Source organism: Conger conger, chromosome 14, assembly GCF_963514075.1.
Source record: "Conger conger chromosome 14, fConCon1.1, whole genome shotgun sequence".
NCBI classification, from domain to species: Eukaryota; Metazoa; Chordata; class Actinopteri; order Anguilliformes; family Congridae; genus Conger; species Conger conger.
The window spans coordinates 23,301,224-23,328,328 of record NC_083773.1 but is presented as its reverse complement, the minus strand read 5'-3'; the positions used below and the strand labels follow the sequence as shown (position 1 = coordinate 23,328,328).

At 45.9% G+C, this 27,105-nt stretch overlaps 3 protein-coding genes across 8 annotated transcripts; all 3 read right to left on the bottom strand.

Annotated features, from left to right (window-relative positions):
* Positions 1 to 1,023: 1,023 nt before the first annotated feature.
* On the bottom strand, positions 1,024 to 5,679 carry LOC133110505 (transmembrane protein 82-like). Of its 2 annotated transcripts, none has more exons than XM_061220675.1 (6): positions 4,984 to 5,522; positions 4,747 to 4,819; positions 4,220 to 4,406; positions 3,600 to 4,017; positions 2,798 to 2,982; positions 1,024 to 2,458 (listed from the first exon to the last, which is right to left on the bottom strand). In XM_061220675.1, the coding sequence occupies exons 1-6, from the start codon at positions 5,063 to 5,065 to the stop codon at positions 2,309 to 2,311; spliced, it is 1,095 nt and encodes a 364-aa protein (XP_061076659.1). In that variant the 5' UTR covers positions 5,066 to 5,522; the 3' UTR covers positions 1,024 to 2,308. The 2 variants fall into 2 exon arrangements, with proteins under 2 accessions (XP_061076659.1, XP_061076660.1); XM_061220676.1 differs by lacking the exon at positions 4,984 to 5,522 and adding an exon at positions 5,535 to 5,679 and having other exon boundaries at positions 1,025 to 2,458.
* Positions 5,680 to 6,127: 448 nt separating this feature from the next.
* Positions 6,128 to 15,168, bottom strand: slc25a34 (solute carrier family 25 member 34). Of its 3 annotated transcripts, none has more exons than XM_061219362.1 (7): positions 14,671 to 15,162; positions 13,300 to 14,364; positions 11,823 to 11,879; positions 11,251 to 11,316; positions 10,066 to 10,218; positions 9,503 to 9,637; positions 6,128 to 8,321 (listed from the first exon to the last, which is right to left on the bottom strand). In XM_061219362.1, the coding sequence occupies exons 2-7, from the start codon at positions 13,780 to 13,782 to the stop codon at positions 8,133 to 8,135; spliced, it is 1,083 nt and encodes a 360-aa protein (XP_061075346.1). In that variant the 5' UTR covers positions 13,783 to 14,364; positions 14,671 to 15,162; the 3' UTR covers positions 6,128 to 8,132. The 3 variants fall into 3 exon arrangements, with proteins under 3 accessions (XP_061075346.1, XP_061075347.1, XP_061075348.1); XM_061219364.1 differs by having other exon boundaries at positions 8,182 to 8,321; positions 11,801 to 11,879; positions 14,671 to 15,168; XM_061219363.1 differs by lacking the exon at positions 11,823 to 11,879 and having other exon boundaries at positions 14,671 to 15,158.
* Positions 15,169 to 16,820: 1,652 nt separating this feature from the next.
* fbxo42 (F-box protein 42) lies at positions 16,821 to 26,380 on the bottom strand. 3 transcript variants are annotated; one of them, XM_061219359.1, is made up of 10 exons: positions 25,893 to 26,380; positions 23,982 to 24,283; positions 23,732 to 23,848; positions 21,822 to 21,956; positions 21,434 to 21,587; positions 20,972 to 21,082; positions 20,035 to 20,131; positions 19,227 to 19,283; positions 18,985 to 19,101; positions 16,821 to 18,685 (listed from the first exon to the last, which is right to left on the bottom strand). In XM_061219359.1, exons 2-10 carry the CDS (start codon positions 24,277 to 24,279, stop codon positions 17,630 to 17,632), a joined length of 2,142 nt encoding a protein of 713 aa, XP_061075343.1. In that variant the 5' UTR covers positions 24,280 to 24,283; positions 25,893 to 26,380; the 3' UTR covers positions 16,821 to 17,629. The 3 variants fall into 3 exon arrangements, with proteins under 3 accessions (XP_061075343.1, XP_061075344.1, XP_061075345.1); XM_061219360.1 differs by having other exon boundaries at positions 23,982 to 24,280; XM_061219361.1 differs by having other exon boundaries at positions 23,982 to 24,263.
* Between the last annotated feature and the right edge of the window lie 725 nt (positions 26,381 to 27,105).

The window sequence follows — 27,105 nt, the reverse complement described above, 5'->3', positions numbered from 1 at the left end:
GCTAACCCTGTTTGCAGCCTCCCTTCACTGCAAGGATAAGAGGTTCCCCAGAACACCACAAATCTACCCCACACAAGCATACCGGAAAAATAATATACCGCACTTTCCCTGCAATAGCAGAAGGGCATCTCAGTGATAGTTGGCCATTCTATAAGACTACGTAATACACTCATTTCAAGTCAAAAAAGAAAGTTTTGCTTTATCTGTTTTGCTCATTAATATGTTGAATCCATTAAAGTTAAACATAAAGGATCCTGTTGTGGGTGTACTACTGTGTGAGTGCTTTGAAAAAATAATACTATGTGCAGGGATGTGTCCATTGCAAGTGTGTGTACACATTACGAAAGTACATCTAGAATGTGTGCCAGAAGAAATGTGAGTGCGAGAGATTTCATATGAAACTATAATTACATAATTATGATTAAAATAATGACAGCGATTACATTTATGAATAAGTACCATGTAAATTGGTCCCCTCTATTCCCTCCCCAATTTTTAATTCCCTGCTGCTTATGTGGGTTCCTGTTTAGTGTGCACAGTCTGGGTTCATTCTTGCCTGTAGGACGCCTCACAAATTGTTACGCACAAGAGCAGTAGCTACGTATGTGTTGCTCAGGAACCCTGAAGGTATACCGGTTCAAATGCATTTAAATGATTAATGGGAGGTCAACAAAGAGTACTGCAATGGTAACAACATCAACCAGTTAAAAATACAAAGGAATCTGTTTGGTTACACTATACGTAAAATGGTAATCTTGTTAAGAATGAAACCAATCAAAAAAATCATTCCAGACAGTTTTAAGTTTACGTTTCCTATTAGTAGTGTGTGTCTATGTGTGTGTTTGCAAGTGATGTGTGTAGTTTGTCCAAATCAGCACATTTTAATGTGACTCACTGATATGCTGCACTGAATCCCACTCATTTCCCACAATGTGAATCACGGAGCACACACACACACATGCACCATTTTTTATTTTTGGAGATGGAGCAGGGTGTGACTGTGCATGTACCTGCCTATTCCTCTATGCACAGTAGTAACATGAACAGACAATATCTTGCTGATGCAAAAAGAATACCACTCTGTAAACAAAACATAAAAGAAAAACATAGCCAAAAGGTATTAACATCTTTATGAAGCAACTTTCTTTCAAACGTGTACAGAATCATTTCAACTCAAACAAAAGGCAGTGGTGGTTCAAAGACAATAACAAATAGAAAGACGTCAACTGTATGTTAGGACATCAAAGTGAATACATCTAAAAGATAGTATACATTATCACTGCAATGGACAACTGGAATATTTATAATTTATCCATAGAAGGTTATGAAGACAACTGCATAAACAAGCTCTTTAGACTAACTCATAGCATTCTATATCTTTATTATTTTAACCCCTCTACGATGTGATTACTGGAGAATTGGTAATTAGGAACATCTGGTGTTTCTGTCAGGAGTGTTATTTATTTGTCCGTATTTGAATTGCCTGTCCCAGCTTCTTTATCGCCCCTTGGCCTTACACACTTAGGATTCTGTTCCCCCCGACCCCAGTTCCCTTTATCCACCATTTCGGCTCCTGCATGTTTTCAACCCTATCTAATCCCCACTTCACTCACTTTGTTCTTAAAGAGCAATGCACACTGGGTGTGAGTGGAAAGCAGATAAAAGGCCAGGCTATTTCAATTTGATGTACAAACAGAGCAATGTCCAAAGCAAAACGCATAATGGAATTTCTTGCAATTCAAATAGACATCAGTTTTGTTCAATTCTGTGCCGACTGCTCTGAAAACACACTGGCGGTGGCGTTACAGAAAAAACTGAACCCAGGAAAAGTGATTGTTTGGGTGTAGCCAACTAGTTTCCCCTGTGGTTCATTGATCTCACATTTTAATTCGCCATTTCAAGCTCTGTTTATATGTAACGATAATGCTTACTCTACGAAAAATGTACGTTATTTTTTTTAGAAAAAGGAATTGGATGACCTTCGTATTCACCTCTTCCTATTTATCTCCATTTTCTCAGTCTGTGTATTCCAGCGGAATTCCAGCATACAGTCTGGCCTCCCCACTCCCTGCTCCACCTTCGTCGCTGACACGGAAGCATTTGGTAAATGATTGAAAAGGACATTGAACACAGATATGTATCAGCACACAGGTCCTACAGAGAACATAGTCCCATCTCACATTTCTCTGCACCCAGCACCACCTTATCAGGTGTGTCTCTGCCTGCTCAATGCAAGTCTCTATGGGTGCAAATGTGCGTGTGTATGTGTGTTTTGTGCTTTTGTGCTTGTGTATGCATGTGTGCGTACTTATATGTATGTGGACGTTTTGCGTGTGCTCTTTGGGTGTGCACACGTGTGGGTGATTTGTGTGTGCAGTGCTTTGCTGGAGGGCATCACTGGTTTAGAGTCCACTGTCCAAACTTTTGGGGGTCTGCTTGGAGTCTCGTCATTCCCTTCCTATTGGGCAACACCAATCACCAATCAATACAGTTACAGTTTACAATAACCTTGAAATATCTATGATGTCTAAGGCAGTGGTCTCCAACCCTGTAAAGATACAGGGTTCTGCTGAGGTTTGTGTTTGCTTTGCAGCAGTTCAATCACTTAACTAGTAAATGCCAGAGCACTTGAGTAGTGTTAACTCACACCTGGTTACTTGGGTCTCAATGGAGTGCTGATTTTAAGATGAAAGTAAAGAATTAGCAGAGCCTGTGGCTCACCAGGACCAGGGCATTCCAGGACAGATATGGAAGAGCCGCAGGGGCTGGGATCCACAGAGAGGCCCAGGAATCTCACCTCCGTCATGCAGTCAATCAGGTCCTGCGAGGGGATCAGGCAGGCCGCCTCTCCTAGGAAGCACAGGAGGAGGTGTCCCACGTCCGCCCAGGTCCCCAACATCAGCATCAGCCCCAGCAGAGCCCCCAGACGCATCACCGCTGTGTGCAGAAAAACCTCTCCACCAGGGCGGCGATGCTGCTCCTCTGATACAGTGGAGAGTTTATGAGAGAGGTGTTTATTACGCATAAATGCATATGGAGATGGAATCAAATCCTTTGTGTTTAGTATGTACCTTTCATAATAAGTCTTTCAGGGGTGGCCTGTAGCGTATTGGTTAAGGTAAATGAGTGGGACACGCAAGGTCGGTGGTTCTAATCCCGGTGTCGCCACAATAAGATCCGCGCAGCTGTTGGGCCCTTGAGCAAGGCTTAGTCTAATCAATTGTACGTCGCTCTGGATAAGAGCGTCTGCCAAGTGCCAATAATGTAATGTCTCTGAACAAGGTTTCTATCCAAACCAACCCTTCTCTCCTCCCCATCCTTGACTCCTCTCCAAATACCCCTGTTCCTTTTCTATTCTATTACATTACAGACACTTGTATCAGACATTCTTATCCAGAGGAATTACACAAAAGTTTTGCATAAGATCTATTTATACAGCTGGAAACATTCTGAAGCAATTCAGGTTATTCAGGTTCAGGGAATCTGGGAATTGAACCTGCAACCTTTGGACTACAGTGTCTTGCATAAACCATTACTCTGCCTCCTTACACCTTCCACTAAGCACATCGTACACTGTGCAACTGTCAGCTCTCACTCACCCTGCATATACACCACCAGCAAGGTGTAGCATATAGTCATTGGAGTCCAGAACCTGAAAGCTTCTGCCACAGACAGGAAGTGTTGGTGGACAGTCGAGGTGGCGGCCACAGCGGCCACCGCGAAGGCCACGACCACGGCGCGGTGCAGGTGGGACAGGAGGGCGCGGCCCGACGCCAGGAGCCCCATGCACAGGCCACAGTACCGCTGGGAGCTGTGCAGCGGGTAGAGCGCTGCTGTGTGCCGCCACAGACGCTCGCTGAGCCTGGCCAGGAGCCAGCTGGGCCCCGCCGCCGTCAGCAGGCTGAGCGACCGGTGCAGTGCCCCCTCCTGGAGGAACTGCAGGCTGCAGCTCAGAGCACAGCCCAGAGAGAACTGGCACTGGACCAGGTGTGACTGGATATAATTTGACAGCCCATCCTGTTGGAGGGAAGGGAGGGGCGGGGCGGGATGGAGGAAAATAATGGGAATTACAGAAAGTACACAATCAGCGGAAAGAGGAGGGGTATTGTGATACATCCAGGGAAGATGGAGCAGGAACAAGGTGGGCACTGTCTCAGTCTGTGGGCCAAGGTCAGTTTTACTACAACTATCTTGTCATCAAACGCAAACGGGGCCTTACCGATCCGGTCGTGATCCTGGCTGACGCAGCTCGGAGACAGAATTCCAGAACCACAAGGGAAGCAACTCGAGGACCAATTAAGCCCAGCAGCACGGTCAGAAACCAGAACTGGAGCATCTCACCCAAATTGCCCTTAGCCCATCCCTTGGTGCCCGGTTGCTTTTCACCATATCTTTCCTCCTTGTTGCTACAGGAGGTGAGAACACAAAATTCTGGCAATGAGAATTCAGCAACCTTGAAATGAAATGAACAAGCATTTATGGGACTTAAAATGTCTCTGACTGGTGCAGAAATGACTACAAATCAGCTGTAAGTGGAGAGAACCTAGGTACTCTATCATTTGAAATTAGACATGAATCATGTTCACACACAATGACAGAAAAAAGTACACAACTTCCAAACCAGGTGCCAGAGCTATCATACATTTTATACTAGCTACAATACAAGGGGAACAATATGTGCGCAGGGACTCAAGCACACACACAGCCTGAGACTGAGGGATCATCAAGTTGCTCTGCCAGACTCACCTCGTAGCTTTCAGGAATAGGTGAACTCTCATCAAACTGCAAAGCACTGAAACACCGCACGCACCCACGAGTCCTGCACAACATGTGAATCGCATTACTGTCAGTTTCAGCAGTGTTCACCCGTACAGGTGATTACTAACAAATTATACACGCCTGAGCAATTGCTGCTGTAGTGGTAGTACGATGTGAAGAACTGAACGCAAATGGCCTGCTTTGACATTAACAGCAGCCGCTCACCTTGTAGGAGGCTATCCAGTGGGTTCGCCTGAAATGCCAAAAACCCAGGTACAGGCAGCCAGGAAAGTATGAAGGATAGCATTTTTCTTGAAATGTTAAATATTAGTTAACGGTAATACAGCATTAATTAAGTAAATTATTTTGTGCAATATTAAATTAGGTTAAAGTTCAAGCTACCTAAACCATAATGAACAAAGTCCAAATAAAATAACAAAAAACTTGAGCGAACAATATTCTGCGGTTAGTTATAGCAAAGTGGCAAACACGCACGCTTTCTTTACTGCCCTAGATTAAATGACAAATATAAGGACGTTTCGCTGTAATGTAGCATTCAATTTAGCCACGTGTATCCTTCTCTTTGTACAGGTCTCTTTTTCTTCAGTAAGTTCGTGTTTCAAAGGTCGCCAGAGATTGCTCTCCCAATAAATCATTTTTTCCTCCGAGCAGATTGAGTAATTTATCTGCACAGAGGGGGCAGAATGACCAAGGACAAGATTACATCGTGAGGGGAGATTGCACATGGCAACACTGAGCATTTAATCGCCCTTTACCTCATTACCAAAACACTGTTTCAGAAATCCCTGTGCTTATTCCCAGTGTTAACAGAAGCACAATATCCACGTGCATTATTCCACACGTATGTCCAGTGTTGGTTTTAGTAGACTGCAGAGTTGAAAAATTCGACAATTTGCATTAAAATCTTTTGTCGAGTGTTTTCTTTGAGTGAGTTTATTGGTAAAACGGCGCCGCCTTATGGTTGTCGTAACGCACATCAGTTAAATTGGACCTGAGGTTTAATGTGATGTGCATTCGTATGAGGCTATTTTGGTTATTCTGCCTTTGCGGCCAGTTGAATCCGATACAGCGTATGGTTGGAATCCAAGTGACAAATCTTATTGAAACAAGGAATTTCATTCATAATTTATCATCCAACGGATTACCAATGGGCTTTTCTCATACCTCATTCTCCGACATTCACGAATCAGTCAGGAAGACTCTCACTTCTCAGAAGACACCTTTTCACCTCACATGGCGCTTATATGACTGTAACTGCACATCTCTCGTTTCTTGTTTCTTGCTAAATGGCGATTTGATAAATGATTAATGTTATTACAAATTGTTCACACCAAAAAAACGAAAACCATTGTTCTTCAAAACTTGCCTTTATTATATTTCAGAATGAGATTCACATCAAAAAATTAAGACATAATTTGCAAAAACGTCCAGGACTGAAAGGTACAGGAAACAGAAACAAGAAGAATTAAAAAGACACAAACCCCTTCCATTCCTAACAAGATACAGTTTATCATTATGATAAAGGCCCTTTGTGAGTACGTACAGCAGCATATTAATAATATTACAATATTGCACCCATCCGTCAGTAACCCATCGACCACTGCTTCTCGTAGCAATGGGACCAGACCTCTGGGTTCAGGGAGCTTCAAAGGGAACTTCATTGATTCATGGTTCTAGTCTTACATTATGTGCAACAGAAGTGTGTTACTAAGGAAAATGTCCAGAGCTCTTTCTTCAGTATTCTGTATGAGGCAATTCTGGGGAGTGTGTGCAGCACTTTGTGAACCTGAGACAAACTTAAGAGGTCACTCTTTAACACTAGCACAGTACAGGCTGAGTGAGCACAGGTGACTGTACTGAGTATACATTCACAAGGCTGTAAATGGCACTTCCAATCAACAGCTGCTTAAGCCATGTTAGATTTCACTGGAAGCTTCAAAATGTCAGCAGTATCACACTGAGCCAAAGCCACCAGTGGCTGGCGGGGTTGTACTCCAATAGGATGGCTTACATTGCTTTGTGTTGGGAGAGCAACGTCTGCAACAAACAGAGCGGTCTTTGGACAGTGACACCATTTTTTGCAGTTTTGGCTCTGTATTGCAGCACAATTGAAATTGAAACAGAATAATGACTACAAGCTCACAAGTGCTTCTTAACAATGTACCAAACTGTTTATTTTGACACACCCAAGCGGTCTCTGATCGATTCTTTCAGATTTGAAAGCCTCATGGTGGCCTGCTTTAATGGCACTGACATGTCTTTGGTCCTCATGCTGAGAGACAATAGCAACAAATGCTTCAAATGCAAATGCCACACTTAGAATCAACCCCGTGACCTTCCGTACGCCTTATTGTGCATAAACTAATGATGCAATGACACACAGCTGGCCAAGAAACCGCTAAGCAGTCACCTCTCCATTTACTCAGGTCCCCTCAAATGGGACATTTATAAAAAGGGCTGCAGTTCCAAGCAGGTTCGCCAGATATGGATGTAAATACCCTCAGATTAGAGTTCACTTTAACCTGGTATTTATAGTTTCATTTTCAATCCAATGTGCTGGCATACAAAGCCCAAAAAATTTCATTGTCCACATATTTATAGACTACACTTTAAGTGAATTCTGATCATCCTCAGTTGACAACTCTTCTTGTATAGTTCAGTGTTTTCCTGTGAGGTATTTCGTCAGCAGTGCAGTCTTTATGTTCAATGTTTGGTTTGAATCACTGATTTTTTGGCAATTTCAGGATAATTTATTTGTCCGCAATCCTTGTGGACTGACATATTATGCATGTGATGAGTGATGACAATGAACCCACTACATTGAATGATAATCCTTGTTTTGACTCATTTCATGGCCAATTGGGTCAGTGCCCACAACGGCATGGCTGTTAAACTGGAGATGAGATGTGATGCGATGCCTGTAATATAGTGTCATAATGCCTGGCCATGGAATGGGCTGTCTGGTGGAATATGACCATAAGAAAGAAACCAGGCAAGGAGATGTGGACCTAAACTATTTTCTAGCCTGACATGAATGAGTTGACGGAAAAAAAATATAAATGGAAGCTAAACCAATGATTTATGAAGGATTAGCTTATGTTAATACTAATATTTACTAATTATGTCAAATTTAGTCTCTTGCTCTTCTACTACACCACCTCCCACCACACATACAAGCACACACACTCACTCTCACACACACTCACCTCCCTTCCTTCGTGAATTGGTCAGTCCAGCATTTGTTCCCTTTCAGGCCATATTTCCAAAAACCAACCTCTCGTGCGATGTCCATACCCTAAACCCCACATCCCCCCACTCTCCGACCCAAAGGCCTTAAAGTACCGGTCCCTTTCTCAGTTCTGACCCTGGCCTCTGTAGTACCGAAACGCCCTTTGTCTCAGCAAGTCCCAGAAGAGCATGCTGAGCACAGTGTGAGGAGCCAGGCGGAAGAACACGGGGCCCATTCCTTTGTACAATCCCAGGAGCCCCTCTGTCTGATACACCTTCAGCAGGCAGTCCAGGAAGCCTCCATACAAGCGGCCCTGAGTGGGGAGGAGGGAGAACGTGGGTAAAGAAAGCAAAGACATTCTTGCTTTTCTGTTCGCTGGCTAGTAAACCAGGGGCATGTTCCACAAATAGCTTTGTGCAGCTATCCGGCTAACTCAGTAATCCTGTTTTGCGGAACAGGTCCCAGGTCACAAGGAGTGATGAGAAAAGTTCTCAAACAGCAAGCAGGTCTCAAAAACAAAGCATAACATAACAAGAACGGGCCATCCAGCCCAATAATGCTTACCATTTTCCGACCACTTAAGTGTACCTAGTGCTTAGTTTACCTAAAAATAGACGATATCCAGCACTGCATCAAGCCTGGTCTTGAAAACCCCCAGAGTTTCTGCCTCTGCTACATGACCTACATGACAGAGAGCGCAAACCTTGTATATTAAGAAAACTATTTTTAAGTTATACAAACTTACTAAGTGCTGGCGTATGGACCACAAGCCAAAGGAAATGGTACAGTCAGTGACGCATTTCGTCCACAGACTTAATCAAGCCGTTTGATATACGATTTGTGGCAGTTATTCACCCAGAGGGAATTCACTCACTGCGCCTATTCTACCAGCACCTGCAGACAGCACTGAAAGCCAAAGCTTTCCTCCTACTGTATACACTTACTGTATCTGCTACTCTCTTCCACTTTAGAAGCCATACAGCATAGTATGGACGTGCCTGCCCCCATCAGAGAATAGATGGATTTCATACTGTCACACAGCTGTGCTGCCCTGTGTTATTTTTCATCCATTAACTCATCCAGCTGATTTCACTAATTAGTTCTATCTCCTGGCTGAAAAATTGTGCTAATTAGCAAAACTGAATTTTATGAACCTAGATTTCCTACCTCTGCACTGACAGCTGGTGGACCTATAGGCATCTGATGAATAGCCAAGTAGCACACAAGTCCAAAAAAAACCCAAGGAATCCCAAGGCTGACCAAGCCCAATGGGATGAAGCCAGTCCTGGCTAATGACATCTCCCGGATTTACACTAGCGATATCTTGGTTATATCATAACCAGGAGTCCAGGAGATGGGACATACGCAGAGGACTAAATGCTTGTCATTCAGTGGCAAACAGCAAGACCAATAAGGGCCGGTAAACTGGTGACAGGCAGGGACAGTTTGGTGGGGGCTGACAATGGCGCAGGGAGGTGGGGGTCACAGGCTCACCCTGTGCAGCTCATCCACAGGCTGGTTATAGAGTCGCGTGCTGATGACATCAAGTGGCGTCATGGTGATCGTCACGGCAACTCCACTGATCATGGCAGCTGTCAAGGCTATCAACCAGCTGTCTGGACTGAACCACTGCAAATGACCAAAAGTGGGTATAAACCAATCACAGATTAGATAAGAGAGAGGCAGAAACAGCAACTGAGATCTATTTTATTTTCATAACATGCTCCTCTTCCTTAACCTTAATACAAATATGAAACTTTAGTGTCCACAAAGTGGAAATGTGCCCTTGGTTTCACTATAAAAAGACATAAAAGAAACATACAAAATACACTAAACATTTTAAAAGACAGTCCAAAGATACAGTAACTTGGGCACTGACCTAAAAGCTGTGCGAGAGCTGCAGCAGCAGTCTTCGGTTCAAAATGTCAGACCCTAATAGCATTTGGGACAAAACCTTGTACCCCACTCTGCTCTCTCCTGTATGAAGCAGAGGTACAGCCTCTGACAGCAGTCAGGAGCAGGTGAGCTGATCTCCTTGCACACTCATCCCAGCTCACCCGTGTCTGGGAGACCCACTCCTTGGCAGAGCTGAAGGTGGCAAGCTGGCACGCCGACCCCACCATGACCCTGGGCACGGCTCCGTTCACACCCCTCCACAGCCCAAGCAGGCCCTCCCGCTGGTATATAGTGGCAAACGCGCTTGATACGCCCTGAGGGAAAGGGTGAATTAATTACAAAGACACAAAGGGAGAGAGAACGAAAGACATAAAACATAATTCTTGAAGGTGGTCTTGCAACACGGTGTTCATGTCTTTGGTGCACAGAAATCTGCTGTGTCAGAGACAAGGCAGACAGAAGGAGCCTCTCCCAGAAGTGGGAGAAGGGGCACTTGTTACAGTTTTTCTTGTTTTCTTTAAAGAAGAACCTACTCAGTACATTACTGCAGCTTTGCATTGCATGAAATGAGTGAAAATTTACGGTCTTCCAAACTCAATTTGCAGAAACTCAAATGACAGTTCCCATTAAGAAGGTATAGACACAGCAGAGACCTTTCAGACCTTTCACTGATAAACCTTTTCACATATGAACAGCTCACGGTCCGGGGGGTGGGGGGTTATTTTTATGAGGCGGGTGAGACACTCTTGAGTTATATCAGGACTGTCAGAGGTCATTTTGCACATAGTGGATTTGTTCCTGTCTCTGTGTGCTCATCCCTGATTGGCCAAAGCTGTGAACATCAGGGGGTGTTTCAGCAGTGGTGTCACGGTTTCAAACCCCCACCCTAAAACATGCACGCCTTCTCAAACGCACACATACATATATATGTGCACGCACACTCACTCGCACGCACACGCACACACACACACACACACACACACACACACACACACACACACACACAAAGTCCTTACCGAGCACCTACAGAGCCAGCTGCAACAGAATGGGAGAGAAAGTCGGACAGAGAGAGGGAGAGAGTGATGCGAGTAGAGACTTAACAGCACATATCTCTCAGGAAATGTACGAGACAGTAGAAAAATTAAGTCAATAGCACTGTATCCGGCAACAATGAATAACATGGAATCAATTTGCAGTGTAGCCAGATTTGGAACAGCTTTAGTTTCACAGGATGTTCAACATGAGTACATAAAATCAATTAAATTCACCTCTCTCTCTCCCCACCTCCCTCACCCGCTCTATAACCCCTGCCTCTCTCTTTCTCTCTCTCTCTCTCGGTCTCTCACCTGATGGTTGTGCTGGTGGCCCACGGCAATGGTTTCCACTGTCTGAGCCTGCAAGTGAGTCTTCACCTGGGGAAAGACACAAAACAAGCTCAGAGAGAGTCCTTAATCAGCTAAAAGGCCTTCATCATTGCCATGGGTGTTCTGTGTTCATGTTTGGCAGCTCTCATTCAAATCATTCATGTAAATCACTAAGTAACACAACACCTTTTCTGCCTTCTCGTAGATCACCCCTGCTTTTCTGTGGAAGAGGCAGCCCCCCCTCAGTGGGCAGAGGCTGTTCATTGTGTGGGGTTTATATTAGCAGTGTACCTAAAGCATAAAGACATTAGAACTGTGCACACTTCAGTATTTGTCATATTGTCATCGCTATATTCAGCATATTCATATTCTAACTGCCGGTGAGTCGTAGTTTGTGCCAGATGCACACTGAAGAAGGGCTCTGTCCGAAACATCCATGCAGTATTAAAAAAAACTACCGATGAAGTAGCGGGGTGCAGACCGTTTTTTGCCACGTCTGTTCCACTTCCACCCCTCCCTCCCACACACACACCCACGCGCTCTCTGAATGATACCGGTGACGAGAAGATGACTCTCCATCCGTAACTTGAGTGAAGGTCTCTCAGGACGAACTGTGAGTGACAGACACATCTCTTGGGTCACATGACCACAGGGCTCAAAATAGCTGTCTTATGCCCCCGGGTCAGTGTTACTTTCTGACAGTGGAAACAACACTGAGGGCAAATATATTTAGAGACCTAGATATACACAAACAACTCACACAACATAGTACTCCCAAGGAAGGGTAGATGAAGTACTTGGTTTGATATATTGATTGACAGGTGGATTTTACGCCGAAAATATTTAAAGGTCACTCATGTGTACTCACTGTACATTTATTAAGCAAACGAGTTTCACAGGATTTCATAAGCATGTGTCAAACAGGCGTATTAGGTGGCACACCCTTTGCCCAAATGAATGAATGTCTACATGTGTGTATGCCAACTGATACAAGTAAGATGGAAAATATGTATTACTACATTTCCCAGGGAATGCAGCTTTCATTTCTACACTTTCAGATTGCATAAGTCACTTTCATCTTTGCCAACTGTTCTCTATCATGGAAACAGTATCAAAGAACAAATAGCACTTCCACATTTAACAGGGGCATTCAGAAACCACACATGTCTTGAAGAGTTTTCTTCCCAACCCCTAGGACAAGGAACATCTACATACACTGAAATCAGCTTATTTTGATGTGTTAATGATAATTCACACCAATGTGTGAGAACACAAGCAGTGTGTTCTCACAGTTTACAGATTTCATAGGATAGTGTATACTGGAAATACGGACTGCAACAGTGACCTTCATTCCTGGTCCCGGAGAGCCACAGGGTCTGCCGGTGTTTATTTTTATATTACATTACATTAATGGCATTTTGCAGACGCTCTTATCCAGAGCGACATACAGTTGATTAGACTAAGCAGGAGCAATGCAGGGTTAAGGGCCTTGCTCGAGGGCCCAACGGCTGTGCAGATCTTATAGTGGCTACACCCAGGATCGAACCGACGACCTTGCGGGTCCCAGTCATGTACCTTAACCACTACGCTACAGGCCTCCCTGTAGCTATAATATCAGCAATTGCCATAATATCAGCAACCAGTAATCAATCAATTGCGGAGTAACAACAAAAACCAGCAGACCCAGCGACTCCCCAGGACCAGAAATGAAGATCACTGGACCAGAGTGTATCGAGACAACAAGCTCTTAATGGGGGCCATATATAAAACTTGCTTTGAATTGAAAATCACTGAAAATGCGATGGGGGCCTCAACCATCAGCAATGTTTAACCTTCTGCCCCACCCCCCCACAGTCTCTTCCTCTTCTACCCTCCCCACACATACACACATACACACATACACACATACACACATACACACATACACACATACACACACACACACATACACACACACACACACACACACACATACACACATACACACATACACACACACACACACACACACACACACACCTGCCCACTCACCAAATAGGCAGGTGAGGCGATGAAGGCACCCAAGGCTCCAGCGGTGGCTCCTGCGAGCAGGCTCCCCCCGGGGGCTGAGGTGAAGCTGGCAGCCTCGGCGTAGGAGTAGAAGCCCAGCCGCACGCCGTTCATGACGGCCTGGTACAGCAGGCCAGCAGAGAGCCCCTTCTGCAGGCCCCGGAGCCCATCGGTGCGGCCCACCACCCACAGGGCCTGCAGCACCCCACGGTAGTGCCTCTGGTACGAGCCCCTGGCCCGCAGCTCGCCCTGCAGCTGCAGACGTGTCTTCACCACCTCCAGGGGGTTGGTGAACACGCAGGCCCCACAGCACGCCAACGCCCCCAGGGCAAAGTCCAGCGGGGGCCAGGGTGCTACTGGCAGGGCCAACGGGAGAGGGGGGCCCGAGGGTGACAGGGGGCAGGGGGCAGGTGACCCGAACCGCCCATCTCGGGGAGTGAATTCCAGGAGTTGGGGTCTTGTCATCCTTGGGTTTTGAGTGCTGAGTGACCTTGGCAATAAATAAATCCCTAATGAGAAACCTGGTCAGGCTCTGCAGGACTGTCAACAAGTAACTTCTGAAGCTGGTCTGCTATTGCACAACGTCAGACGTTTTGGTGAAGCAATTTGCACCTCTTGAACCATTGCACAGTGCTACATCTGTGCCTGGCGAAACCCGGACTGCCTGTGTCCTCTTCAGCCTCACTGACTACTGGCCTCACTATACATGAGAACCTTCACCTAATTTCCCATATTTACGCAACCAGACTGCATTTAACACTGTGCCCATACAGCCCATAAGTGGACCACGTATATTTAAACATCAAATTGTCTTCATCCTTGATGTCTGTAAAGCATCCAAAAAAGTAGAAATGTTAGTCTGGATTTTTATATAAAGACTAAACATGTCTGCACTTGTGTGAAGACATGGTTAGTTGCCATTGCTTGAGCGTGCAGGTTGACTTTTGTGCTGACGACAGCTAAGCTGACTCAGTCTGCTTGTGGAGAGGATGGAATTCCGTCAGCAATAAAAGTCTAGTTGACTCCGGTTTTCAACCATGGCTGAACCTGGGAAGGAAATGGAAAATGTCCTGGTCAAGTCAACTAATTACCGTAGCAAGGTGCAACTGACATGCATTCGGCTGAAAAAAGGTAAATTATTTGTCATTCTAATCTCACTATTTCTCTCTGTAACACAAAACACACACACACACACACACACACACACACACACACAAGGAGCGAGCGAGAGAGAAACAAAATTGCACATGCAATGCACGTGGCAAATACAATGCGAAATCATTGAAGAAAGGACAATTTAATCTAATCAATCTATGATCCGTGTTTCAGTAATTTTCCCATTTACAAACTCACTCTCTCGTTGTTGCTCGTTTTTCCTCCTCACCGAAGTCAGCACTGGTAAACATGTGAATGCTCTAGTCAAGTCCATTGTGATAGGCCGACCCATGGCTTTACCCTCCAGCCAATCGCGTCCCGGCGCGTTCGACCACATCAACCCGTTGCTTGTCACCGGCCAATGAGGGTTTATGCTGGCTGTTCCTTTCATGCCATTCATTCTCTCAGTCGAGGAAAGGGGAGGGGTAAATTGGACGACTCATAAAAGATGAACTAGTACTTCTTTGCCAGACGAGAATTGTGTCCACAGATGAACACACGGAAATCGACTGACTAAATACCTCGTATCCGCCCACCTGGGGTGCTATCATCCAACCGTAAAAGGAATCTCATTTTCGACCTCGGTGAATGTGCCTGAACAAAATATTTCCTTCATTCTCAAAGCGTACGAGTTTGTGTTTTAGCATCACCAACAGGGCGATTGACGTGTAAGCGAGGGGAGTAATCAGTTAAACATACGTATTTTAATGGCCTAAAGTTATTTAATGTCATAATTCCTGTGGCGATTTACAGTGACATAAGCTCACTGCTAGCACACACTGCTGAAACGTTCCCATGGTGCAAAATATTAGACTGAGAACATTGAAACCCTGTTCCTAGAGATTTACTATCACTAGCTCATTCACGTTCCAAAGGGCACAATTATTTAAATACATTTGTATTTCCACCGCTCTTTAAATGTAGGCTACACGTGTAAATGAACAAGCTCCAAAAGCGAATTAACTAGACCGATATACGGTGCATCCGGAAAGTATTCACAGCGCTTCACTTTCCCCACATTTTGCTATGTTACAGCCTAATTAAAAAATGGAATAAATTCATTTTTTTCTTCAAAATTCTACACACAACACCCCATAATGACAACATGAAAGAAGTTTTTTTGAAATTTTTGCAAATGTATTAAAAATAAAAAACTAAGAAATCACATATACATAAGTATTCACAGCCTTTGCCATGAAGCTCAAAATTGAGCTCAGGTGCATCCTGTTTCCACTGATCAACCTTGAGATGTTTCTATAGCTTAATTGGAGTCCACCTGTGGTAAATTCAGTTGATTGGACATGATTTGGAAAGGCACACACCTGTCTATATAAGGTCCCACAGTTGACAGTGCATGTCGGAGCACAAACCAAGCATGAAGTCAAAGGAATTGTCTGTAGACCGCTGAGAGAGGATTGTCTCAAGGCACAAATCTGGGGAAGGGTACAGAAAAATTTCTGCTGCTTTGAAGGTCCCAATGAGCACAGTGGCCTCCATCATCCGTAAATGGAAGAAGTTGGAACCACCAGGACTCTTCCTAGAGCTGGCCGCCCAACCTGTGAATACTTATATACATGTGATTTCTTAGTTTTTTATTTTAAATAAATTTGCAAACATTTCTTTCATGTTGTCATTATGGGGTGTTGTGTGTAGAATTTTGAGGAAAAAAAAATTAATTTATTCAATTTTGGAATAAGGCTGTAACATAACAAAATGTGGGAAAAGTGAAGCGCTGTGAAGACTTTCCGGATGCACTGTATGTTAATTATGCAAGGCACTTAGGTATGGTGTCCATGGTGCTTTATTCAGGTTCCACTTGGGGAGTGTTTTGTTGGGTATTCGACCCAAGCAGTTTAAATGAACTGCCAAACACGTGTTGTTTCTCAACCTACATAATACTTTGAAGGATTTTTTGTAGTATCCTTAAATCAGATTCCCATTTAATACATCCAGTGTTCATACATTATCTTAACCAATCAGCATAACCATACTACAGCCTTATGCTTTTATGTCCGTTTCACTAATGAATGGAAATTAGCCTTTTATTTTTTTGCAGACCTCCCCAGAGTAATATGAAGATTATGGAAAACTCAAAGAAAAGATGAAATGCATTGCATATAAGTCTATAAAAATGAACATGATTCTTTTTTGGGGGGGGGGGTATTTGAGTTGTAAGATGGGGAAAATGAGATCTGGTTTCCCCCATGTAAAAGAAGCATAATGTGATATAGCATTAATGTAGGGAAATAGAGACTTTTAAACTGGAGTTGGATGCATGTACATGCTCTGGAACAGTTTAAGGTTGTTTGAGAAACGGGTACAACAAAAGCAAACAAGCCACTAAGAAGTCAAATTCAGTCTCCATTTTATTCTCTGTGATTCATTTCCTTATTTATGCGCTGCCTTCTTCAAATAAAGTGTTGCTACCACATTCGCTCCTCTTCAATTTCAGCGCTCACCAACCAATCATCAACCCCACGAAAGCAGGAGCATAGCGCAGACTGAACACTTCCACTCGCTCGCACGCACGCACGCACGCGATCATCCTTGTAAACAATGCACTTTGAAAGTGCTTCTTCATCAACGGAAAAGGCTGATTAAAAAGCACACGCACATGCACGCACGCACACGCACGCACGCACGCACACGAGCAGTCAAACTCTCCGTGTCCTTATTTTTTCCCCCTCTGCATGGACACGGAGAGCCCGAGAGAGAGCCGTGGCTGAAGCCTTGATTTCGTCTTGGTTTTGGCCATCTCTTCTTCTTCACCTCTCGAAGAGTTGCGTAGGTAGGAGGAGACAAGCTTGAGGTCACTCACTCGTTAGCGTTATAACAGCTGTGTTCACACACAGAAAGCGTCCACAAAGTCCAATGCACATTTGAAGCCTTCAGAATTCGACAAGACCTTTCAAAATTTGAAGAGAGGAGGGGAACAGGGGGCAGGGGAGAGAAGAGAATTAGAAGAACCATGACAGCGAGTGCGCTCGTTTCCCTCTCCCGCACACCTGGAGTAGCACAGCCCTTTACAGCGCTCAGACGCAGTGGTCTACAGAGCCCCTCTGTTTCTGAAGCCAGGGCGGACCACCCCCACACTTCTCCCTCTAGGTCCCGCTCTCTCAGACGCAGTTCTCTGGACCTCCCACACTGCACTGCAGCATTATCTCTTGGCTCGCACAAAGTACAAGGCATTGGTTTTTGGGTAGTACTTCACGTTCTGCTTCTTGTCCATCAGGCCCCCGAAAATGATGAGTTCTCCCCGGCCCTGGACCACGGTGTGAAGGCTGGTTTCCGGTGGTCCCACCACAGCACCCCCGCTCCCGAACACCTTCCAGGACACCACTGCGGCCGTCTTGGCTCGGGACACGTCCAGCACGTACATCTGCATGGGCTTGCAGTTGAGGGACTGGTACAGGGGCTTCCCCACGTTCAGGCTCTGGGGCGGGTGGTGGCCCAGACGGCGTGCGATTGGAGGGATGGAGTGTCCGTCAACCCCTGCCCCTGCCTGGGGTGGGCTGGAAGACGAGGAGGAGGGGGGCGTGCCTGCAGAGGCCCCTCCCCCAGGGGCGGGGCCATGCGACTGAGACAGGGAAGAGGAAGACAGGGAAGAGGAGGACAGGGAAGAGGAAGACAGGGCTTTAACGGCCTCCAGTCCTCGCCGCAGGGCCCCGGGAGACACAGCCCCAGCCGGGCTGCGGGGGGAGCCGGGCGGGGTGTGGAGCCCGTTGGTGCTGGCGTGCTCCAGGGCGGTGACGGCGGTGGAGGAGGGCGGGGACTCCCAGCCGAAGTCGGGGGGCATGGGCGGGTGCGATTGGCCGGGGGGCTGACGGGGCGGCGGCGAGGCGGCCTGGGCGGGGCTGGTGCGGGGGGAGGGGGAGGAGCCGTTGAGCAGCGGCGGTAAGGGCGGGCTGTCAGAGCCGCGGGAGGGAGACTGCTGCTGGGATGAGGAAGGGCTCCAGTCCCTGCCCCCGCCTCGGGGGGACGGCCGCGGCCTCAGTGTGCCCCAGCGCCCATTCACACAGGGGGCCTCCTCAGCCGCGCCCAAAACCACGCCCGCCGCCCCGCTCCGCACCGGAGACTGGGAGCGCAGAGAGGGGGGGTCGGGGCCCAGGGGAGGGGGGGTAGCACTGATGGGCGAGGGGCGGGAGTTGAGGCTGGGGCTGAGGGGGGCACGGCCAGAGGGAGCCTGGGAGAAGACCACTACACACAGGCCCACCTGGTGAGACACAGGGGATGGAAGGTCATTACAGGACAGTCACCATCGTGACCCTCCGTTCGACCAGTGGTAACCAACCCTGTTCCTGGAGATCTACCATCCTGTAGGTTTTCACTCCAACTCTAAGAAAGCACAATAGCTAGAGATCTTGTTGAACTAGTATAAATGCATTAGACCATAAATGCAGGAAAGGCAGTGAAGTGGGCAGAGTGAACGGTTCACAGTGGGGAGAAGTTCAGCTGTGGGGAGGGGCAGGGAGAGACAGGGGCAGGAGGGGGGTTATAGAATCTCAAACGTACCCTGCAGGCTGGGTGACACCACAGCTCCGGGGCACCGTGCTCATCGTTTTCAACCCGCAGCTGCTGCCACGTCCATGGGGGGGCGCCCATGTGCAACAGCCAGGCATCCTTCAACAGCTGGGAGAGGAAAGAGGAGGTTCAATGCAGAGTAGTATAGGCAGGCAGTGTGGACAGGAGAGAGAGAGCGAGAGCGAGAGAGAGAGAGAGACGCACACACACTTTTTAAAAAAGATGGCACTTACTGCATTGGGACCCCCACAGCCTCCCAAAATCAACAAGGTCTCATGATCAATAACAATCTGTAAGAAGGAAAGAAACAGACAAGAGAACAATAACTAACCCTGTCAAAATGTGGTTAAGCAGGCCCCTGCACACGGAGATAAGGTTGAAAAAAACAGGATTCACTGCCGAGAGGTCAAAGTTCACACATTCAGTGTGCGCAGACATTAACAACTTTTCAGACCTTTGACCTCTCTCAGATGTCTTTGAGTGTGGACTGCTAAGAACTTAAAGCGAGGGTAAAAATACATTCGCAGCCATGATAACATTTGCTGACAACTTGTTTTTGTCCCATGGTAAGAAGATATACATCTCTGCTTTTACAATATACATAAGGTTGGTAGGAACATGCTCATGAAATCTCTCCATTGACATAGGTCAACAGCAAAAAAAACATCTTTACTTGCAAATGTGTCAATATTTCATATTCATATTCATTAAAAAAAAGCCAAATTTCACTTGAGATATATCCTTTATCTCCGCTGTACTGAGAATTACATTAACATTATTGGCATTTGGCAGACGCTCTTATCCAGAGCGACGTACACTTGATTAGACTAAGCAGGAGACAATCCTCCCCTGGAACAATGCAGAGTCAAGGGCCCAACGGCTTATTGTGGCTCGAACCGGGGATTGAACCACCGACCTTGCGGGTCCCAGTGATGCACCTTAACCACTACGCTACAGGCCGCCCTGAACTGCTTCAACATTTTTAATGCAGACATTAGCCTAGATTCGCCAGGAAAGCTGGGGATTGGGGGTAGCAGTTACCTGAGACTGCCCCCCACGCGGATGGGGAGATGGGCCTGTGATGGGGGGTTTGGACCATGACCACTGCTCCAGATCCAGAACCCAAAGCTCATTACTCCTGAAAGAGGGGAGATTTAAAAATGAGAGGTGGTTAATTCAACACAGATACACACCAATAACCAATAAAAATTAGTCTCTACTGTAAGCTGCTTTCAGTAGTTGGTGTGACGCACTAGGTAGGGCCCATTCAATGGTAATGGTGTTTAAGGCCATTTTCTGAACAGTTACCAGTTGCTAACACCAGGAATAAATCTGACCTTTTTCTTTTTTTTCTTGTTGCAGAAAATGAAGTGTCATTTCTTGATCCCCTGGGGAGGCTATTGCTGAGACATTGCACATTGCAAAAAAGCAGCAGTCTAATATGTGCACCTGAATGAGCAATGGTTAAACCATAAGCTGAAAGACTGCAGTGAAAGACTGGTATAAGTGTTACTTAATGGAGACATTCATCAGTTACAGTTCATATTCTTACTGGAAAAAGTGCAATTTTGTGCATTCCTTAACAAGTATGTGATTTTCTCCAGTCCCTACACATCGCGAGTCCATGTTTTGAAATTCAGCAGAATGTCATTAGCTGTTTGGAGTTCACTTTTCAGCCTGATTTACAAAGTGTCCCGCCAAATGACTTCCCTGCTGTTTATGTACATGTAGATTACCGCCTTGTGCCTTTTAACTTTAGAGGCCAAAAAGTGTGTTCGCACAAACGGCACCAAAGCAATGGCTTCTCTTTACGGCTGCTTTTTGAGAAATATTCCAGCATTTCTGTAAGGAGAGTGACAAATACATCATCCCTCTTAAACCTCCATTTTAAGGCCTCATCCTTAAAGGCTGCATCAGCATTCAGTGTTGAGATCAGATGAGCGCTGGGGCTCGATGTTGACTCCGGAAGGCCACTCACATCTGCCGAGCCCCGAGCGAGCCCCCGAACACCACCATGGTACTCCCGATGACCGAGGAGGAGTGCCCCGCCATGGGGGGAGGCCCGTGGGTGGTCACTATGCAGTTCCACCTGCCAACAACAAGGTTGGGGGGAGAGGGGAAGAGAAAGGGCATGGGTAAGAGAGGAGTGCAGCCACGGAACCATAGACTGTAGAACAATATGGACCAAGTGCCTGTGATATCACCCACTGACTATCCTTTGGCTTTATGGGTGCCTCCATGTTGTACAACTTGGAGCCAGAGACTACACAGTAGTTCTCCTCCACTAAGCATGTGAGATACAGCAACTCGGCAGAGATGCAAATTGTCCCTGATTGCTGAGCAGTATTTCTGTTTCTGAAGCCAAGAGCCAAGAAATGAGCCTCAGAACTGAAGCCTGGTTTTGGCTGCTTGCAAGGAACTCTATGGTTCCCTGGCTCACCAGTTCTTCGATGGGGAGTAGGTGTGGATCTCGTCGAAGAAGCGTTCTGGCTGGTGCAGAGGGTAGGGGCTGGGCCGGGTCCAGCCTCCGAACAGAACCAGCAGGTCCCTGTACATCACCAGAGTTGCCCCAGCTTTTGGGGAGGGGTACGACCCTGATTGGATAGAAGGACAGGGGGCATAGTATTATTTTCAAATTGTTAACCAGTTAAAAAGAGCTTAAGATCACTAGACACTGACAAACTATATTGCGAACAATACTGATGTAAAAATATCAAAATGGATTACTGTACATTTGCTCATTCCACTATGTAAGTAACTTCATGTTTTGAATAATAAATTGAATGCAGTGAGCACAGGCCTTAAAGTGATGTGAACTGGGTGTGTACCAGAAGCCAGGGGCCGGATCCACTCCTTGCTGTTGAGGTCAAGTCTCCAGAGGTCATTAAAGGCAGCATTGCAGCTGCTCTGGGTGCAGCCACCAAACACGTACATTGACTGGTTTGAGTCGTAGTAGCACGCACCTGTCGCACAAAGACTCCCGTTTAGACAACAAACCCAATCCCTGAGGCAACTGCTACCGTATTCACACAAAGCCCCTGTAGGTTACAGATATGTGATTAGCTAGGATATTCTGAAGTGAATATTCTAATGCTGATGTAACTATTGGTAACTGTAAGCAATGGAGTTCTAGAACAGTGTCTTTAAAAGTTTTGAAAGAACATTCCAAAAAAAAATACTCTAAGACATAGAACATAAACATAGAAGAAAGGCTGAGGGCAGACTGAAGCTCTGCAGCTTGAGGAGTGGGCATGAGAGAATGAACAAAAGAAGGAAGAAAAATTCTACAAATCAAAAATATCAGAACCAGTGGAAAATTATGATGGCTTGGAAGCAAGTGCATGCCCTTGGGTTTGTGTGATGTGTATGCATACATAGTCGTCATTATAGTATGACGTGCAGATATTCTCCCATTCTATAATCATAAATATGTGACCAAAATGATCAGGTGTTTCTTAAATTACCAGTACCTCCAATTAACAAACAATAAAACATGCAGCAAGGCAACATTCTAAGTGGACTGCAATAATAATCGCAATTTCACCGGCCACGTGTTGCCTTGAACAACATATTGCTACATTTTTCTGTTAATTACTTTGTCATGTTGGCTACATTTCTTGCACTTCTCATCACCTTCTGCAAGGTTTGGTATTGGAAGTAAGACTAGGTAAGTTAACTAGGTAGCATTATCTTAAAGAGTAAGGGTTTGGCTGGTTAGTCAAGTCTAATATTTCATTTAGATTTAAAAAATACTAAAGATGAACCAAAATGAGTCTGTCCTCCTTTCATACTGCATTTTGCCTCACTCAGACAGGGAGGGAGCAGAGAGAGAAGGGACCACAGCAGAGAGTGCCATGGCAGGGATTGTATCCCCGCTCACGCAGAGCTAATCATGTTGAGTCAGCTGCCCGGGAGACTGCACCACACACCTCGCCCCACCCTGCCGTCACAACATTACACACTGCATAGCCAAAGCACATTTACTCACATTTACTACCCTCACTGTATTAGCCAAGATACCACTAAAGCTCTCCCAGTGTGTGCAGATGTTCACTACCCTCACTGTATCAGCCAAGATACCACTAAAGCTCTTCCAGTGTGTGCAGATGTTTACTACCCTCACTGTATTAACCAAGATACCACTAAAGCTCTCCCAGTGTGTGCAGATGTTTACTACCCTCACTGTATCAGCCAAGATGACACTAAAGCTCTCCCGGTGTGTGCAGATGTTTACTACCCTCACTGTATCAGCCAAGATACCACTAAAGCTCTCCCGGTGTGTGCAGATGTTTACTACCCTCACTGTATTAGCCAAGATACCACTAAAGCTCTCCCAGTGTGTGCAGATGTTAGCCTCTTTGAAATTAAATGTCATGGTACCTCTTCAATGTGGCTTCCTTTGTATTCACACCAATGACTATCATTGTGTAGCTGGGTCCAGGCATGGGAATGCTGTGCTTTGGCCCATAGAGCAATAAGACATTTTTTTTTATTTCACCACCGAATGTTGTTCGGTAATTTGCAGTTAAGAACTGCCACCTATACATCTATTCAAGGGAGGACCATGTGAAGCCTTTCCGCCTTTCTCTTTTTTCCCCCCCAGACTGCACTCATTCCTGCACTCAAGAGAATTTATTGGTTGTCCAGAACGAAATAATGCCAGTCCGAGGCATGTGGGCCAGTGTGGAGGAGTGAGCATGTGAGAAAAGGGGGAGGAGGAGGAGCAGGAGTCACTGACTGTGGGAGAAACGCTGCGTGATGGGGGTGCCAGGGTACGGGTACGTCCGGCTCTCCCACTGAATGTTCCCCTCCTGAACAGCCCTCAGAAAACCATGGTAACACTGGTGTGCAACACCTGGAATGGAGGGAGAGAAGAGGAGAACATGTCCACTGTTAGGCAAGGGTTCTCAACACCACAACCTTATCCAACATGACACATTCCTGCTTTGACAACACACAAGTTTGCATATACAGTATGCAGGGCTTACCTTTGATCAGCCTGTACCACTGTTTACACACCAGGGCTGCGGTCTTGTGCTCCTGATATGGCGAGAGGAAGGACAGGATATACTCCAGCACTTCCTCAGGCAGCTCCCCCATGGCCCTCCGGCATACTCTGCCCCTCACACGTCCCTTCTCCCTGGCTCTCTCTCCGCCACCTTTACGGGCCAGAGGCCCCGCCTCTTCCATTGTGACACGCCCTGGCCTTGGTCCCGTTTCTGTCGCGCCCTCCTCTGTGTCCATGGCAACAAAGTTGTCATCCTCACTGTCTGAAGAGCAGGACATACTGCTGATTGACAGCAGAGTGACAGAGGAACAGTGGAGGTGAACAAGGATATTTTAACTTCATTTGATTAGTTTTCCTTTTTTTTTAAAAAGAAAGAAAGGAAAAAAAGGCCTGCATTATCTATTTTTGGCAAAGACTGCATGAGCCAGGTACTTCTGTGCCAAGTACATGCTCTCTCTTCACCAGTATATTTTCCTGTTTTCAGCCAAAAATAAATAATACAGTATTTCTCGCCTGTTACATGTTTTAACCAAAACTAAGCCTGCATCGATATAGAACTGCCTCTATAGGACAATTGTGTGCAGGTTATAACTTATGCATTTCCATTAACTCAACGCAGTTCCCAACCCTGGTCCTGAAGTACCTCCATGTATCCATGTACATTTTTAAACCAAACTCTAGACTGTTTACGATGACTGGAAGTTCTGACAGTACCATCATTTTGTGCTGAAACGGATAACAACACAATATGGGTTTGGTTTTACTTTGTCTTGAAACTGTCCATTTTGAACTACTCCACAGGAATCCATACTTACAACATTTAGGACTGCAGCTCTAGGTCGATCAATAGGTCTGTCATGAGCATAATTTGCTACAGCACATTCCAGTCCTCGTTTGTGACATTATATATTGCAATGGTAAATCATCTGAACATTAACACAGTCCGATTAAGAACAATGAACAGATCGCTTATTTCAGGAATTGAAAGTAAGGTTGGACATAAAACCAGCGTGCACATTGGATGCCTACAGGACCATCGATGGGAGCCGACACGTTAATTAATCGCTGAATTAATCGCATTGCTAAGTGCTGAAACACAGTAGGGAAAAAAACCCAGCAGACACTGCGGCCCCCCCAGGACTGGGGTCAGACAACCCTTAGTTAGATGTATTCAGGGCAGTTTAATATACCCGTTTTAAATAAAAATTCAATTGATTTTAATCTACCGTACCATATAGCATACGATGTCATGCTTTACCGGAAAAAACAATGACAATGTAAAGATGCACAAAGACATAGCTGTGCTGCGAAGTAGTTGAAGCGTAGGGAAATGCTAAATAAATACTGATGACATATAGCTAACCTAGTTCATTTATTATAACGTCAGCTAGATTTATTTTGAAGACTTCCATACCTAAAGTTAGCAATAACAACAAAATAAACCGTAACGTCAGGGCCTGCAACGAACAATGCCAACTGTCATGGACTGGGGTGTGGACAGACAATATGTGTAAACACCACAATTCCATCCAAATTTAGCCAATTTGCAAGCTAGCAAGTGAATCTGGAAATTCTTTGCGATAGCTAAGTTACCCATCTTTCTTGCTATCGGCTATATAGCTAGTCTTAGCAAGCTATGCACAAACAAGTTAGCCAGCCAGCTAGCACTTCGATATGTTACCTCCCATCACCAGCAGCTGGTGTTAGCTAGTTAGCAAGTTACCATGGTAAAATTCAGTTTGCTTGTTAAATATAAGTGACCGGTGGTAGTCAAATTATGTGAAATGCTGTGGTAGTCAAATTATGAATATTTAACATTTTATTAGCAAGCTAGTATCACAGAACAACCCCACTCCCTCCCACCCAAAAAAAGCTCGCCAGCTCCTCTTACCTTGTCTGATAGCTAGCTAGCTAACTTACTAGTTAGCTAGGTAGCAGTGCCTTCCGACCACCTATCCTCTCTCCTCGCCTCGCTGCGACCCCAGCAACGAGCCCTCGCGTCTTTAAAGCGTTTAATTGGGGTGCTTCCTTCGTGGCGGCTCACTGGAACCACCACCCCAACACCCCTTAACCTCACCAGTTAGCTAGCTAGCTAGTTAGCTGGAAAACGTATGGACTGGGGCAATTTATGAATCTGTCTGGGAAGGGGGAACTGGGATGGAGCGAGTTCTATTTCCCGATCAAAGGAGCCGTATTACTTAGCAAGGCTGCCGCTCTTTCTTCATTATCTAGTTTAATTTCACACCCTCTCCTTCGTAGTGTTTTCTCTCTTCTCTCCCTCTTTCTCAGCTTCTGCAGTGGGTAACCATACTCCACAGATTCGCCATCTTCCCCATCGGCAGCATCATAGCTCCGCAAGGTTTCGGGTGCGCGCACGCAAATGCCCACGACAACAGACGAAAGCACTGGGAATAACTAATCGAGTCCAGATTCTTGCGTGACCCACGCAGGGAGGTCTTCTTCCCACGGAACGTTATTGCTTCAAGCCAAAGTCAAACGCAATGAAAAAAATGTGTGTATATGAATGGCTTATTGTATCCATGTTCATGCGGAATATATAGGCTAACTGACTGTACAAAACGTTGTTAAAATGAATGTCTGATGCAATGCAATGGCAGCTATTAGGCGCATTACTGCAGAGAGCATAATTACGTTTATCATATATTCCAAACTGCGCGGCACGGATGGTGCAGTGGGTAGCACTGCTGCCTCACAGCAAGGAGGTCCTGGGTTCGAATCCCCGTCGGCCAGGGCCTCTCTGTGTGGAGTTTGCATGTTCTCCCCGTGTCTGCATGGGTTTCCTCCCACAGTCCAAAGACAAGCAGGTTAGGCTGATTGGAGAATCTAAATTGCCCGTAGGTGTGAATGGTGTGTGTGCCCTGCGATGGACGACCTGTCCAGGGTGTATTCCTGCCTTTCGCCCAATGTATGCTGGGAAAGGCTCCAGCCCCCCTGCGACCCTGTTCAAGATAAGCGGGTTAGCATAATGAATGATATATTCCAAACTTGTTCACTGGTTATACAAATGCGTTATTCTTATAGCTTGTGGGTTTCTAGACCAATAGTCCCTACATTGTCCTTTTCTGGATTGTGTGTGAAGTGTG

Coding starts and splice junctions, on each gene's coding strand:
- LOC133110505 (XM_061220675.1), bottom strand. CDS start 5,065: ATGCTATCCTTCATACTTTCCTGGCTGCCTGTACCTGGGTTTTTGGCA. Junction 4,407..4,746: donor CTATTCCTGAAAGCTACGAG/GTGAGTCTGGCA, acceptor CACCTCCTGTAG/CAACAAGGAGGAAAGATATG. Junction 4,018..4,219: donor CCAGGATCACGACCGGATCG/GTAAGGCCCCGT, acceptor TCCCTCCAACAG/GATGGGCTGTCAAATTATAT.
- slc25a34 (XM_061219362.1), bottom strand. CDS start 13,782: ATGACAAGACCCCAACTCCTGGAATTCACTCCCCGAGATGGGCGGTTC. Junction 10,219..11,250: donor GCCACCAGCACAACCATCAG/GTGAGAGACCGA, acceptor CCTTTCCCTCAG/GGCGTATCAAGCGCGTTTGC. Junction 8,322..9,502: donor CTGTGGATGAGCTGCACAGG/GTGAGCCTGTGA, acceptor CTCCCCACTCAG/GGCCGCTTGTATGGAGGCTT.
- fbxo42 (XM_061219359.1), bottom strand. CDS start 24,279: ATGTCCTGCTCTTCAGACAGTGAGGATGACAACTTTGTTGCCATGGAC. Junction 21,588..21,821: donor GATCCGGCCCCTGGCTTCTG/GTACACACCCAG, acceptor CTATCCAATCAG/GGTCGTACCCCTCCCCAAAA. Junction 18,686..18,984: donor GGTGTCACCCAGCCTGCAGG/GTACGTTTGAGA, acceptor GTGTCTCACCAG/GTGGGCCTGTGTGTAGTGGT.